Source organism: Clinocottus analis, unplaced genomic scaffold (genome assembly GCF_023055335.1).
Source record: "Clinocottus analis isolate CAN_PGR_092001 unplaced genomic scaffold, fCliAna1.0.p SCAF_18, whole genome shotgun sequence".
Taxonomy (NCBI): domain Eukaryota; kingdom Metazoa; phylum Chordata; class Actinopteri; order Perciformes; family Cottidae; genus Clinocottus; species Clinocottus analis.
The window spans coordinates 10,923,878-10,941,019 of NW_027175909.1; the positions used below are offsets into that span (position 1 = coordinate 10,923,878).

Consider the following 17,142-nt stretch of genomic DNA (forward strand, 5'->3'; position numbering starts at 1 on the left):
GCGAAGAGACAGACAACCATTCACACTGCCCGGCCATTTTGAGTCCTCAATTAACCTAAGCTGCATGTCTTTGGACTGTGGGAGGAAGCCGGAGAACCTGAAGAGAACCCACGCTGATGCCGGTAGAACATGCAAACTCCACACAGTCACTCACTCACACAAACAGAACTGAATGCCTGTTAGCCAAGATACATTTAATGCACTTAACTTTTTGTAAAAAAAAAACCACACACATTGTCGTTCTTATTGGACTAATACATTTAATAACATCTTTTTAAATCAAGCAGCTTTAAAGGTGTTTGTAGGTTGCTGTTTTGTTTGAGACAGCCTTCTTGATTCCAGTCTTGCTAAGTCTAGCGGAGCTAGCTAACACATTATCGCCTTTTTGGTTCCTGTGGTGAACTTGTGAGCAAACAGTTGCCCGAATACACATCCAGCAGATATGCAGCACAATTAGTATTCATTTGGAGTTGTGTCTGGCCACCTGATATATGCAGGTCCAGCATTCACTCTCCACACCAACTCCTGAGGGAACTATTTGTCTTTTTAGCTCCTAAATGCTCCACTGTGATCAGCAATTAGCCGCTAACTGTGTCTGCCTGGGCTGAAAGACCTGCAGGAGAGCTGCAGTTAGGTGATACTTATCAGTTGGTTGGTACTGAGCGACAGACAATACAGCAACATTGGCAAAACATGTTGAACTGCTCCTTCAAGCTCTTATTAAAGAATACTTGTCCTAAAAAGAAAAACTAGTCTGACTGTGTTTATGAACTCAACATACCGAGAAGTCAACAATCTTTATTGTTTGCTGAAGAAGGCACACGTCTTTGAAGCACAACACACTTTTCACTGATAAGGCCGAGCCAGTTCATAATTCCTGCCTCTGTTATCTCCATTATGAGTCATTCGGGGTTATTCAAGTTGCCTTCAGGGTTAGAAAAGGGACTAAATAGATCAAATGTTGTTCTTATTTAGTTTAGTTTAAATGCAGTGAGAGCTGATCTTGTCTGTGTTGATGGAGGTGGTGCAGGGTGAAGAGTGGATGTGAACTACAGGTGGTAAAAGCTTTCTGGGTGGGCACTCTGCTGTCTGAGTCGCAGAGGCGGCCTCATTAGTATGCCACATGGGAAGTCAGGAGGGACCCGGCTGGTGAAGTACACTAAAAGGGATTCGATGTCCGTTTTTCTGCATACTTGATACCTCAGTGTGCCAGAGGATGCAGTGTGCTCTTAATCTCATTTTCATCAAGCACAAAACATGCAGTGCCATGGCAGCAACATTGTGAGGCTACTCTGAAAATGTGCTGAAATAAAGTCACGCATTTCTATGGAATGGAATTTGTATTTTTACCCTTTTTTTTTTACTTTCTGTAATATAAGACCATGTCCACACCCTGCCCCATCACACAGAGAAGCGTTGAGTTGTTGCTAGAGGACAGTAGAAATACAGTATTAGACCGTAAGAAGTAAAAAAAAGATGTGTTTTTGAATTTCATCATGTGTTTTTCTATAATGTCAAATCATAAAAAGTATCTGATATTTACTGATGTCAAGTACTTGTTGTAAAAAGTACAATATGAGCCTCTCAGATGTAATGAAGTACAAGTAGTGCAGCCATGGATAGTACAGATACTTTAAAGCTGTACACAGTTGAATACATACAGGCTACTGACTCTCAAGTTGGAAACCACTACTGTAATAAAAAGCAGCACATGACTTTTTATGGTGAAATGTACAAAAGTGTGACTTGTTTTTTTTTCTTCAGGGCAAGTTTTTCTGGCAAGTGAAGATTGGCTACACCATTGGCCACAGTGTCTCCCTCATATCTCTCACCACAGCTATTGTGATCCTCTGCATCTTCAGGTACGTAGGAATACAAAAACACTGTTTTCACTGTCAGCAGTTTGTTGTTCAAGAATCATCACCCATAATGCTAATTTATTATTTTTGTTAGCATACACTATGTGTTACATTTAGGCAAATTGTCCCTATTACAACTATGCCAAATTAGTTTTTGTTTGTAATGTTCTCATTTATGTACAGACAACTGTCCTTGGATTACTTTGTCCTTGGATTACTTCGACAATAAAGAAAGTTTAAAAATGTGATGAGTCCAAGGCAACTTCTGCTGTTTACAGAGCGTCGTTCTATGATTTGAAAGCAAATTTATGGGCATGTGTTCACCACCATCACATGAAGTTAAATTGGCAACTCAAATTGTGGCAACCAAGCAGCAGGAAGTTTTTTTTTAACTATGCCCCCCTGCAACAAAACTGTATATCAGAGTTTTGTATATTTCTCAACAATTTGCACCATTGACTTTTATAATTCCTGAGAGATAAAAAAAAACTGTTTCCTTGCCTCAAGTGGTCAGAAGAAGGATAAAAGGATAGAATAAAGAACAAAAACAGTCTCCTCTGCAGGACCCTGCAGAGAGCATATGATCAATTCACCTTGAATCTTGATGCCATTGACGTTATCCCTGCTGGGCGTACCGACAACATGTCAGTAAATACATTTCAGTGTGCCGCATCAAACACTGAACTGGGATTCCATTATATCTGATCAGTGCAGCTTCAAGGCTTATGCTAAACTGAAAGGCAAAAAGAAAAAATAGAAATGCTTTAAACCTGATGATCCTTTCATGCATTTCAGTCACCCGATCTTTTGATGGCACACGTTTGCAGCGGTTAAGAGATTAATGTGGATGAGAGAGACTGATGTTTGATATTTCACAAGTCAGGGATTGAGCCTCAAAGACCATCACCGTTTCGGTGTCAGGGAGAACTAAGATCACAGATACGTCATCCTTCAAGACTATTCATAAACAATACAGTGCTTTATTGTATGTAACTTTTATATCAGAGATTAAAGAAACCCATTAATATCCAATAGTAGATGGATTTATTTGTGCACATATGTATTCTTTTGTGCTGTATTTGCTCTGCTGCAAAAATCCACAGAAGTACACTTTAGCTTGTTCCATGAGTCATCCACTATGATCGCTTCGCCTCCTTAAATTCCTGGCCAAAGTAATGTGATGCAATAAGTATTTTCATTCTTCCACCCAGTCAGTCATTCACTACCATATACCCGTCTTTACAGAGAGAGAGGAAACAGGAAATTACTTTTCTTTTTGTAGAATGTTCATTTGTCTCCTTGTTGTTCACTGTGTAAGTAAGTCACCGTCTAGAGCCTCTTTTCATGTTTTTCACAAAGACCCGCTCTAGTTGTGGAAATGTGTCCAACTGAGACTTTTTTTTTTGCCACAGCACAGGACGAAGTCATGATAAAACAAAATAAAAGCAACAGGTTTGAGCCAGAAGGAGAGCTGAAGGGAGCCGAGGGGCTTCATAGTGAGGGGTATTAATGAGTGTTGGTGGGATGTGGAGAGTCACACCTGTATCTCAAAGATACCACTGATTATAAGTACGGGTCAAGAAAATGGCATATGGTCAGTTTCGCACTATCTCTTGAAAATATGAGCTTTACTTTATAGAGCAGATGTCACATCACTTTGTTCCACTTGTTTCTGTCCCTCAAAACAATCTAACTTTCCATATACGACCCCAGAAGTTGTGTTTCCAGATGGAAACCTTCATAATTAGCCAAACATACAAGATGTTATAACCCTCTGTAACTATCAGCTTTAACAGACTGGCAGCCTGTTAAAGCTGATAGTTACAGAGGGTTAGATTAAGATGAGAGATTCTTAGTGTAAACAAAATAAATTTTACTTTTGTCTATATCATGATCTATGGGGCAATTTAGATGTTATTGTAATTGAGGATGCTTTTACTTCCAGAAGAAAACATACTTTTGATTATTTTATCAATAACCTTGATGATTCATACAAAATGTTAACTGACATAAGTTGGCACATATTTGTATCATATGTATATGGGAGGATCTGTGTAAATGTGTGTGTACATGTTCAGACATATCGATACAACTAACGTTTATTGCCTTTGAAAAAAAAAAGGGTTAAGTTATTTATCCTTCTGCAGGAAATTGTATAAAATGTTTTGATTATGACCCAAGACACAAAATCATATCTGTGGTATTAAGGAAAATGACATAGTGATGAAGATTAGAGCTTGAATTTGCCCCCAAAATACAAAAAAAATGATTACACATTTTATAACTTTCTTTCTGCTAAGCTTTCTTCTTTCTCAGTATGTGCCACGACAAGTTAGACGGTGATTTCATTCAGCCACAAACTTGTTCTAAATGTCGATGTCTTTGACATGGCAGAGAAAAAGAAGCATTTAATGAAAAGGCTATTATTGTCATCTTAAACTGCTGTGACAGTACATCAACAAGCTTTTCTAGCTGTGAGATAAGATTAAACTTGACTGATTCCTGAGGGGAAGTGATTGGGCATGTGCTGCCTGAGAACAAGCATAAACGGATGACCCGAGCTAACGAGAGCCTCGACACAGCTGCAGACATCTGTGCCCGGCTCTCCGCCTAATAATTTAATCGTCTCAAGTATGATAATGCAATCAGGACGTCAAGAAGTATTACAAAATCAATGCTTGAGCATTTCAATATGTTTCTGTCTTGTCATCTTGAAATCCACCTCTCTCTCGTCTTTATTGGCGAGGCGTGAGAAGGACCATGAAAAGCATTCATTACGTGTTAAAGCAGATCCGCCCACGCGACGATAAAAGGAGCTCATGAGTTCAATAATGAGTGGAGTCAGTCTGGGATTTGCTGTGAGAGTTTGTTAAGCAATCAACTCCAAAGACATTAAATAATTGAAATGAAGGTGTTCTTTATTGCATTGTTTGTGTGCTGTCTCTTTGTCTTGATCTCGACATCTCTTTCTGTGCATCCTAGGAAGCTCCACTGCACGAGGAACTACATCCACATGCATCTGTTTGTGTCGTTCATCCTGAAGGCCATCGCTGTGTTCATCAAGGATGTCGTCCTGTACGAGGTCGGGGAGGTGGACAACTGCTCCTCAGGCTCTGTGAGTTAGTTGCCAAAGATGCACCAGGTGTTCGCTGTGGGTGTTTTAGGGATGAACGATTCCCGTTGTTCTTGAACCCTGAAGAAGTCAAACTTTTGTACGAAGCTCAACCGGTGAACGTGACACTAATTAACCACATTGCACCGACATTAATGAGACATCTCATGAGGTTGAATGTAGATGAACATGGTTACCAAGTGACACTTTGTACATTTTAGCTTGGCACATCAAACACTGGGAACTGGAAAGGTGGATTTCTGTTCTGCACATGTTTGACAGGAGATAGGTCGGGAATTTAAGTGGCACTGTCAAATAACCACTTTCACTAAATCAAGCACCAAATAGAGTCAACGTATAGTTTAGTATCATTTCATTAACGTTTTACAGGACACATGAGCTTTAAGCCTTTATTTTTGTTTTTGTTTTTTTCTCAATATCCTTTTTGAGGTATTTTATTGCCTCGGGAAATAAAAGGAATCACTGTATGAATCAATTGTATTGCTCTATTGCATCTTTACATATTCTGTTGCTTTATTAGTAGGATTTGTTCATTAGAGCCTGACTTTTAGGACCATTCAGCGAGACGAGATTACCAACCTCAGAGCTCCAGGGGGCCCTAAAGTTCCTGGCATATGGTGCTTTAATTATTTGTGGGAATATGCAGCGCTTAAGTACAATCTCGACAGACTTAACAAGGGCCCAATTTATTACCTGATCTTGAGGATGTCTTGAAGAGCGCAACTGTGCCAGATAGTATTACAGCATGGAAACAGGAAGAATGGTGGACCAACATGGCCTTCCAGCCATAACAATCACACTCATATATTCAGAGTCATGCTCAAGTCGTGAGTAATCGACTCACGACAACAAAAACTATTACAGGATATTTAATATGAGTCCAAATTCAACCTGACTGACATCCTAAAGGAGGGTTGTCTCTCATACAGCAAAATATATATCTTTAGAAATGTATAAGACAAAACTACATTAAACAGTAGCTGAAGATGTTTAACCCATGGGACAAGGCTACAATGCCAAGTCTACAAGTCATTTATGCTTGGACTTATACCAAACCACAATGTTTGGACGTCTTCCTGTCAGCTTTATTCCCCACCAGATACTCACACTAACACTATACTAACACTCACCCACAGCGACCGCCGTGACCACAGTTGGGCCTGCGAACATGAGGTTTACATTACATGATGTGGCCACATGACCAGAGGGGCCTCTGAGTGTGTTTATTAGCGAGCTCTTTTCAGCTGTCTCCATCGTGTTAATGGAACTGTTTGGATGACAAGAGCCAGCCGCTGTCACGGGTCGGCTGAAAACGTCATTATAGACACAGGTTTGGTGCTACAGCGCTCATCATGACCTCGGCATTACTTCCATTACAGCTGTTGGCTCGGTTACTGACGTGTGTGTGTGTGTGCGTGCGTGTGTGTGCGTGTGTGTGTGTGTGTGTGTGTGTGTGTGTGGCATTGTTCTTCCACATTCTACTTACTGGTGGTAGGTTTTTATTTATTTTTTAAATGGAGCTCCAGCAAACAGTTCATACATTGACTCCTCAATATCCATGTCAGCTTGACTGCCAGCTTATACTTAACATCCATGTAAAACAATTTATTGTTATAAAAAAAATGTAAAATTTATACGTGTAAATTTCCACTAGTAGCCTTTGTGTGTTTGATGAAGAACAGTCCTTAAATTAAATAAAAGCACCATTAACATTAACTTTGACTTAAATACAAGTCCAGTATTGACCACTAAATATATATCATAGAAAAAGTATTTATTCAGTTTGATTTATTATTTCTGATGTATAACTGTGTGTGTAAACTTACGCTAGACACTTTGTACTGCTGGATATAGTATCATTGTATAACTAAATATAATTTATTTAACGTTGAGAGCAGAGGTGTGGCATTTTTCAGTGTGTTTTCAGCGGTATAAGATGGCTTCTTTCTGTGGGCTCTTGTTTGTGCTTTAATGTCAGTGGGTTGTTTCGGCTGTTGCATCATTTATATCCACTAAGTTTTGTTTCTTTATCATATTTGTATGTTCCACGGTAAATACTGTCCACACTTCCATATCCATAATGTGATTCCATCCTTTCATCCTCCTCCCTATTCATCTCACATCTTGCTTCATCTGGCAAAGTGCTCAATGCCCTCAGGGTCACTATCCATATTTTTGAATGGGCAGAGTATTGATGTGTCTTACCTATGTGATGCCTTCCATCTCTGCGATCCTGAAACAGCTTGTATGTGGCTTCTGTAGTGTGTATCAGTCAAAGAGCTACAGGCTCCACACATCAGCTCAGCCCACCCACACCATTAGTAAAATGAACCTTTTATACGCATCCTTGTGTAACGAGTTCAACAGCAGCCTCGCCGCTCAGCATTCAGCAGCAGCAAACTGAATTTTTAAGGAATCCACCCGTCCTGATGGAAGTTTTGGGCTTTTGTGCTGTCAGCCAACCAGAATAGAGCTGATTGTGTTATCCTGCATGGTCGACGTCCTTTTTCTTGCTAAAGAATCTGCTGGAACATTTCTGCACTTTCCTATTTTACAGATATTATTTGTTGCATCTATTGTTTATTTCGCAGTGCCGAATACTGATGTTTGATAGAACACAGTTTGGTATTCTGCATTTGTAAATGATTAAATGGTACCACATATTTTCTAATAAGCCATCCTCTATAAGGACTAACTAATAGCCTCACGTGGTTCAATAATACTTTTGAATGATTTGTAATTTTCCATTAACAAGCATTAACTTCTCCGGCTGTCAATATTACTGCAGTTGTAAATGTTAAGTTCTTTCTGTAAAACTAAAATTCCGCTTCTGGCTAAAATACAATATGCAAATATGCTGCAGGACGATAAACCGAAGGGCCCACGGGTGACCTATAAAGCATCATACACTTTAAAAAAGGTGCCTTACTATTAAGTCAAAGTCTTGAATTCATTCATTGTACCATCGGAGAATCCAGCTTAAGAAAGCCAATTTTGCTTTAAATGAAAATGCTTTAAAGGGACTACTTTTGTGATGCAGAATGTGCTTTGTTTATTACTTCAATGTAAGCCTGCCATCATTTCTAATTTACTGACGGCTTATTCCTGTGATTGAATGCTCCGAGATAAACTGAAAACATGAGCAGTCTGCACCGAATGAAAATGTAAATATGTGCATTTTCCCATTTTCTAAGTGCAATTCTGCTCCTATAGGGAATGGCATTGCCCTGTAATACATACCTGTTCAATATGTATCCACTTCACTATAATTGTGAGATGTCTGTTTTTGTGTTCATGACCAGGTTGGCTGCAAAGTAGTGATTGTGTTCTTCCAGTACTGTATAATGGCCAGTTTCTTCTGGCTGCTGGTGGAAGGCCTTTATCTTCACGCATTGCTGGCTGTCTCTTTCTTCTCCGAGAGGAAATACTTCTGGGCTTACATTCTGATCGGCTGGGGTGAGAACGCCAAACTTATATGTCTTTATTGGATCTGCTGTCCTGGGGTGAGACCTCAGCTGAAGATGAAAAACAGCTGGTGACCCGTGCCGATGGGATACAATAATCATTTCGGTGGTCACTTATACATCTTTTTTTATTTTGTATTATGTCCCAAGGTGGTCCGACAATTTTCATCACAGCTTGGAGCATCACTAAAGCCTACTTTAACGACGTGGGGTAAGAAATAAACACCAGGGGACCGAGTCTTGATTTTGCTTTGATTTCAACTTGTACATGAATATTGTTCCATTCTTCACCAGGTGCTGGGATATAATCGAGAACACTGATGTGTTCTGGTGGATCATTAAAACTCCTATTTTGGCGTCAATCCTGGTGAGTTTACACGCCTTGAGCACTTCTTTTATCAGTCAATTTCCATTACATCAACATGAAAGTGAAAGTAATTGCCACTGAGAAAGAAAACATCCTTGTCAGTTATCATCGGTCCACCTGACTTACCTGTCAGTGTGATTTGTTGGCATTCTTTTGAACTCCATATTGTCTTTGGTATTTCTGCTCTATGTCGACACAACTGAGAGCTTGTTAAGTTCAAATTTCACTCTGAAAAGGTGACAGAATAATTACAATCCACTTGTCCATCTATCATTATCGACTTCATCTACAAAGGTTGAAGAGAGGAATGTTTGTAGATGTGCTCAGTGTGCCCTGGAAAAAATAGTATGACATTTAAATGTGCTTCGGGAGTTAATGGATTCGACAGTATTCGTCTCAGAGTTATATCAGAAGATCAATATCATTCTAATATCAGTGCATCGAATTTGGAGATCGAGGCAATTAGATTAGCTTAGCATAAAACACAAAGATTGACTGTTGTTTGTAATGAACTTTGGTGAAAACCAAACTGGCTGCCCCCCCGCCCCATCGAGAAGCTACAGTGGCGTGTGTTAAGTGTTGAGATGTAAAACTAGTTAAAGTCACTAGTAAATGACCTGCATCTCAGCACAACATTTTGACACTGCTTTGTGTTCTTACCTAGAGATAAACTTCAGATGTTTTTTTTATTTGCCTCTTTAGCAGCATGGCTGTAGGGATGGTAATGTCAGTAGAAACCTGCCTCAGAATGTATTTTTCGCCGGTCTTTGCTCGGCAGCAGAATCAGCAGGTTTAGTTGTGTTCTTTCACATCAGGATCAGGATCAGCAGCCCGGCTGTCAGACCCCTCTGTCACTTTTTATCTGCAGCAGCGCTGGCTGACGTTTGTGCAAAGATGTAGAATTGCATACGGCTGGCCCACCAATACTTTTGGAGGACAGAATTGTCTATATTGTCCGATATGTGAGCAAATGTTTTTTTTTACATTATCTTTGGAGTGAACAGACACACTCACAGAAGAGCGGTGGAGCAGAATCACTTGTTGACCAGTCCTTCTGTTCGCGGCGAATACTGTCTGAAGCCCGACCCGTTCCTTTATTGCTCGCATTGCAGCACATTAAACTGAGTGCAATATTATCATATCAGCAGAGAGCAGAGCAATATCGTAATGTACCCCTGATGATAATGCAGGTAGAGTTTTTTCTTAAAATAATGCCTTTGTTCTCATTAATTAATTAATGTTCCTTTTTTCCCAGAAATCTATAACTTCTCAGACACCGCTGATATGTGGGAAATGTTTTGATAAAGTAAATACATATTTGACAGCAATACAGAATGCCTGCAAGCCTTACTTTTTCATATTCTATTCTATTTTTACACTTTAAATGGTCACCTTTGCCTGCATTTTGTGTTTTTATTTTCATACATACAATACAATTTCACCCTACATTGGTGCATACAAATTCACCAATGCAGGAAACAAAGCAACATGAACACCTTTTGTGTTCCTGAGTGTGTTGCAAGTTCAGAGGTAAAACAAAACAAAACAAAATGAAATTAGAGTTACATAAAATATAATAACAAGCTTCTGTCATGAACTGCATAACCCAAAAACATTCCTCCATATGTATTAGTTCAGAGGCGACTTTGAAACCAGCTTTTAATCCATGTACAAATGTTTTTGAAAAAATAGCAATAAATCCCATTTAACCGCCGATACTGTTCTCAAATCTCCACAGATGAACTTTATTCTATTCATCTGCATCATACGAATACTTCGTCAGAAAATCAACTGTCCAGATATTGGAAGAAATGAGTCCAACCAGTACTCGTAAGTATAATTTATAGCCATATTTATGTTGTACATTTTGACAATTAATCATCTCGGATAAGATGAACTATTACTGATTTCTATCTTGGGCTGTATTCGGTCCACATTCTGTGAAAATGAGCTGCATTTGCAGAACAAAGGTTATCTCACAGGCTGAAAGTAAGATTCAACATTCGGTGAAAATTCCATTCTTTCTGTGGCTACTTTGAACTTTATGTTCTCAAAGCAATTCAAGGATGGACAATCGTTTTTCAACTTCAGAAAATGAATTCATCGGCAGCCTTAGCATGCGGTACTCAGCACAGTAGCCTTTCCCTGGCAGCTGCTTTGCACAGATATATAGAGCTCTATGTGTTTAAGTGTTTCCCTGTGATGGAGAGCATCTCATAAGCCGGCCAGAATGCATGAGCTATTTTCCCACTGACACTTTTAATGGAGTTTTTTTTCCCATATCTGGTCCTCAGAGCTGAAATTTCAAATGAAAAGTACTCTGGAGTTGCATTTCATTATTGGCATATATAGAGAGGGATTGAAAATTGGTTTCACCAGAGGGAGACATTTGTTCCTTTCTGCTTTGTTGTTTCAGGAGGCTGGCAAAGTCAACGCTGCTTCTGATTCCTCTGTTTGGGATCAATTTTATTGTCTTTGCATTCATCCCAGAGCAAGTGAAGACTGAGCTGCGACTGGTTTTTGACTTGATTCTGGGGTCATTTCAGGTATAGCTTCAACTTGTTCAAAAGAAGTTATTCTTAAAAAAAAATGCTTTTACATCAGGTTTTTACAATTCATTTGTATTTGATGCCTTTCATGAAGGTTATCGAACACAAAAACACTTTTTTCAAATTTTTCCAAATCTAATTTAATTCAAGGCTGTAAGTAATGATTGGGCTTCCTTCCAACCCGGACCTGCAAGTGTTTCTATTAAAGAAACCATGGCAGGTCTCCAGGGGCTCTGCTGGCTCATTCAGTGGCAGTGTTGCACTGCTATTTTAGTTCAACACATTGAGGAACGATGGAGAAATATTTTGAAACCAAGGACACCTTTCCATCTTATTCTCTCTATCGTTCTTCTCATCACTCTTTCCCATTATTGCTGTAAACTAGAAATTGTTCATAATGCATAGTTTTTCCATTCAAGACACATCTTCTATTTGAAAATAGTTGTTTGGACAATATAACAGCTTTCACCATGACACACAACGTTATTGCTCTTAACTGGGTTTTCTTTCCATTTAGGGCTTTGTAGTCGCAGTTCTTTACTGCTTCCTCAACGGAGAGGTAGGAACCCCCCCTCACACACACACACACACACACACAGACACACACACACACACACGCAGGGAACTGTTTAAAGATTTCCATGCAGAGTCAGCAAAGTGTTGATTCTTAGAAAATCTAGTTAGTTTGTAGTTTTTCTGTGGCTCCCTCTATGCATCACTTACATTTACAAATAGTCCTGAAAGGTGGATGGAGCTGTTAGTGTGAGTCACTAGTGCTGTTGCTTCCCTTGGACCTCCTCGCAGCACGTTTTCTGCTCTCTGCCTGCAGGATGGGAGGGCTGTAAAAAGCACAGCCTTCTTGACAGCAAGCTCTTCGGTAATGTCTGCAGAGGATACCTGTTAGTTATTTTCTGCAGTGCAGAGCCAAATTGAATCACAGTGATGGTTTGGATGGCAAGGCTCGACACGATGCTGTCTGAATTTTAATCTTTGTTCTTTTCTAAAGCTGTGGTGGTATCGTGTTGATGAATAACTGGAGCCTCTAAAATACAATCGAATAATTCATGAAGCTTATAATGTTTCGTGTTTGTTGAAATTAAAAAAGTGTGTTTTTTCTAACCCTGTTAGAGCTGTTTTCTAGTTATTTCACGTAACTTGTACAAATGCAGTAATCACGTGGTGGACTGATGCTCCTTAGTTGTTTCCCTCCGAGATGAATTATCTTGTCTCTTGTCTTTTCATTTTCTAGTGTTGCTCATTTTCTAATATGAGCCAGAGCTAAACGCTATATTTGTTGTTACTGTAGGCAACTCCACTGTGATACTATGGTAGATCCCACAGCAATATAACTCCCATGCAAAATATATTTTCAGTTGATTCGCCACGACATAATGACTTATCAGAATCGAGTTGGTGGGCTACACAAGAGGAATTGATGGGTTGTTTACAGTTTTCATGCATTTACATGTACCAACGTTGACGTGAAAAACATGCACATTTCATTGGCTGTTTTTGAGAGTGTTTATTGTGAAATAGTTTAAGTTTCATTTGTGTGACGCTCATCCAATATGGCTCCTCCAATGAATCGCTGTCTTCACATGGTGGAGGGTTTTGTGTGCCCATTAAAGTCTTATTATTCTAATCCATTGTAGGTGCAAGGAGAGATCAAGAGGAAGTGGCGAAGGTGGCACCTGCAGAGATACATGGGCTCGGACACCAAATACCAACATCCGTCTATTGGCAACAGCAACAACTTCAGCACCCAGATCACCATGTTGACACGATGCAGCCCGAAAACACGCCGGGCCTCGTCCTCCTGTAACGACGACCTATCTAGCATATGACTCACACAAACAGTTTTACAGACATACATGCTGTACAAAATACTCTCATGCCAACCATTAGGCAGACAAATAAATGCACACCGCCTCATTAGCACATACGCTCTTGGATGATGTGTTGCTTTAGTGACGAAATAGTGTGACAGCTTCTAAGCAGCTTTAATCTCCACGCTTCTTAAAATGACTGGGCATGAGTGACAAAGATACAGGTACATTGCTTCACAAGCACAGCTTTTTCACATTTGAATGAGAACCATTCACTTGTTTGTATTTTGAGGTTCAGCGCACATGTATAGATGAATTTGTGGGTCAAATCAGGATGGGCCATTTGGTCAATTGTTATTAGGTTCATGTTGCTCCGACACCAGGCAATGCTTAATGTCACAGATGAATGGGTTAGGTGAGGGAATCCAATTGTGAGCTGCACCAGCATCCTGCAATCTGATGTCATTACACCCTGTCGCTGATTAGATAATACTTAGTGGATTCCTACCGCAACAAATGAACAAGGCGGGTGCGAAGACACAGCCATTAGGAGAAGAGAGGTTGAAGTAAAACTCGTTGTTAATGAGTGCATCACAGACAGTACCAGAAATGTGTTACTGTGTTTTTGAATGTAAGTATACTTAGTGATCGAAAAGTATATTTTTAGGCAACCAAAAATAGTAAAACAGTGTGCAACATTTTTTGCTTTCCTCACTGTGTAAGAAGACAGAAAAAAAAGTGTCTGATAACCAGTTTGAAATTCTTTTTCCACAAATGGCAAACAAATGACGTTTCAGACTGGGTTGACCGGTGTGATGCTGATTCCCAGTGATGGGTTCAGAATATAAATGCCCTTCTCTGCACTATCTGAGACTATCGCTGAGACTGATTGTCCTTTGCCGTCCCTTTTACCAGTACAGTCATCCCTTTTGTTTTTTTGTGATTCTGAGCCTGTGTATTATGGTCGTTTTCTGTTGGGGCACTGTGGCAGTGTCGTGCCGATCACTGACGAGTGCCTGTTCCAGTGTTTTGAAGTGACACATTCAATCAAATCTTCACCGGCTGTCGGCTGCTCTGGAGAGTAAATGCCTTTTAAAGGTGCAATGTGTAAGATATTAAAGAATTTGAGCTTCAAATATATTTTTGAAATGTACCAAGAGACTGTGAGGATGTTAGAGTGTTGAGGTCATGTCAAAGAGATCAATGCATTGTTTTGCAGAGATATCTACTGAAATGAGCCCGTCCTATCTTGTAATACTAGTATCTCCAGAAGCGATAGTGAGTCAGTCTGCCCTCCAACATGAGAGAGTGAAGAAGTGGAGCTGCACCGACGGGCTTATTAATGATACATCCATTATATGCTTACGTTTTATAGTTTATTTATTGGATCAAAGTGCAGTGAGTACAACATGTGTGGCTCCAGAGGATGGACGCGGCTTCAGTCAGCACCCCAGCACCAGGGCTGCAACTCCCCGCCTAATGACTTTCTGTTGCTGCTGCTACACAGCTTCTACACTCTTTCTACACAGCTTTACACAGCTTCGGCCCAGCGTCTCTGCCACCCAGAAAAGAGCAATAATCAAACTATCAAAACGTAACACTACAGGCCCTGGTTAGTGTCACAGTAAACACACAGACAGCGTAAACGTAGACTATAAGCAACGCCACATGTAAAGATTATAAGATAGCAGTGTTATTTTTACCGGTTCTCAAAGGAGTATCAGCAAATTGGTTGAACTTTATGTTTTCTTGCCCTGCCATAGTCTTGATACAACTGACAATTGTAAATTTAGATTGTATGGAGCCAATATTTAAGATGAAATGCTGCCCTCTGTTTCTTTGGAGTAAGCGGCTCAGTATTACACATTGCATCTTTAAGCAACTCAGTTCATGAATGTTTACATTTTCTCTACAGTAGTCATTTACATTGTACAGACAAAAGAAATTACTATGGGTTGTTGTGCCATATCATGTATCAGTAATGTGACTGTAATTGATGTTTGTTCATGTGTTGTTTATGTAGCCATCTGTGGCTTAATGCTTAGCTTAACAGCTAAATAGAAGAAACTGCATCTCACTTAAAGCAGTCCACCGACTTGTACAGAGAAGCTGTCTTGGTGGTGCTTTGGTAGATTCTCCATGTTGACAAATATTTCCTGAACTCTCCATTGACTTGTCAGGTTGAAACTGTGGAGGAGTTTGAACCCGACATGTCAGTAGAGACCATTGAAGCTGGTATGTAAAGCAAAGCCAGGCGACAAGGAAGACTGGTCCTGTCACAACAATGCTGTCATTGGGCTTTTCTCAGATTACAAGGTGACTTGACAAGGTCACTTAAATGTTCATGCAGGAGGGAACATACAGAAGATCCAACTTTATGCAGGAAAATAACAATCTTAACCCGCTGCTGATTTAATGGGCCAGTGAAATCAACACATGCTAATATTGATCTTCAAATTAAATTACAGCAAAAGGCTCTGTATATGTGATGTTTTTCTCAGGGGAAAAGCATAAAGGAATATTACATTCACTTTCTGGTCAACAGTTGAGAAGATGTACACCACTTGAATGGTATCAATCGTCTCATCTAATTCCTGTCAAGAGAGCAAATAAGTAAATTTCCCAAAATGTCAAACTATTCCCTTAAATACTTATTCTCCCCCATTGTTTGGTGCTGGGCTTTGGTAGTCAGTGAAGTTTAATTTAGTTTAGTAAATATACCTAATTAATAAGTAATAATAATAATGGTGAATGTAAATAGATTTGTAGGCCAACATACCGAAGAAACAATCCAAGAATACAGTGTTATCAAATTATTCACAGCTGTTTCTAGATATTATCTTTTTGTGTTTAGGTGACCTGGTCGTTTTGTATCAGTGAGCAAATATGAAGTGATATGAAATCAACAATCATTCTAATGTGTAGCTCTTTACAGTTAGTGTTCAGTCCTGAAGCATGTACAGATTCATTTACAAACTGGATATTGTGTTGTTTAAGATTTGATAGTTGATTTGTTCGTGCAATGTGTGTAACACTAGTGCAATGCATTGTGAAGCTACAAATATACTTTAAGTATTCATCAGCTTAACTTGACATACACACCTAAGGCCACTTAGTTCCTAAACAAGAGTTTTTTTTATTATTAATAATGTTGTACATTGCATGTTAAGACTTGTCTTGGCAGGAAATGTAACTCCCAAACATTTTTACCACTGTTCCACTAAAACTGTATGAAATTAAATATTTAAGAAATATACAAGCGGAGCTACTGAATATTTTATTTTGTATGGAGATTATGTGAAACTCCACAACACACTTTGCTTTAACATTGTTTTAAAAAGATTTGGAATTCACAGCAAATTTTAAGATTGAGTGATTGTCTCTATTCGGCTCTCAACATGGCCGAGCCGTCAACGAGCAGCTTACCGGGCTCAAAGTGGGAACACTGCAAACGGTGCTGACAGAGCAGTTGCAGGAGGAACCAGAGGGTGGACACGACTACACAATCTAATTGATCGCATCAGTTGTAATATCCTCATTGACTGTAACACTGTCGCCTAATTGAAGCTTATTTATGAGCGCTATCTGCTATAACAAGGGCCTGGCCTACAGTTGGCTCCTTTAAAAAAAAATTACAAAATTGGACTCCCAGAGAGGCTCAAAGGGGAAGTTGTTCATTTAAATATGCTAATTTAAAAAAAAAAATGAAGGTATTTTTTATTTAAAATAGTCACATTGTATACAACTCTCTGAAGATGACTTCAAATTCGCACACCTCCAGCAAGCAGACAGCTTGATGTTCCAGCTGATGTAAACGGTCAGGAAGCAGCACATTGCGTTCTTTAGGAAACAATGGGTTTTAACAGACAGCTCAAAAATGTTCGAGTCACTTCCTCCAGCTCACAGAGAGGAATTATCCCGGCAGTGAATTGCTGTACTTTTTC

General features: G+C 39.5%; 1 protein-coding gene across 1 annotated transcript in view; it reads left to right on the forward strand.

The window, feature by feature from the left end:
- vipr1b (vasoactive intestinal peptide receptor 1b) overlaps window positions 1-16,421 on the forward strand; it is a 30,527-nt gene extending 14,106 nt beyond the window's left edge. The window contains exons 5-13 of the mRNA XM_068581527.1: window positions 1,765-1,862; window positions 4,842-4,974; window positions 8,295-8,448; window positions 8,607-8,667; window positions 8,751-8,823; window positions 10,562-10,653; window positions 11,240-11,369; window positions 11,890-11,931; window positions 13,025-16,421. Coding sequence (XP_068437628.1) covers window positions 1,765-1,862; window positions 4,842-4,974; window positions 8,295-8,448; window positions 8,607-8,667; window positions 8,751-8,823; window positions 10,562-10,653; window positions 11,240-11,369; window positions 11,890-11,931; window positions 13,025-13,216 — 975 coding nt within the window. The 3' untranslated portion in view covers window positions 13,217-16,421. The remainder of the gene's footprint in view (window positions 1-1,764; window positions 1,863-4,841; window positions 4,975-8,294; window positions 8,449-8,606; window positions 8,668-8,750; window positions 8,824-10,561; window positions 10,654-11,239; window positions 11,370-11,889; window positions 11,932-13,024) is intronic.
- The last annotated feature ends 721 nt before the right edge of the window (window positions 16,422-17,142 follow it).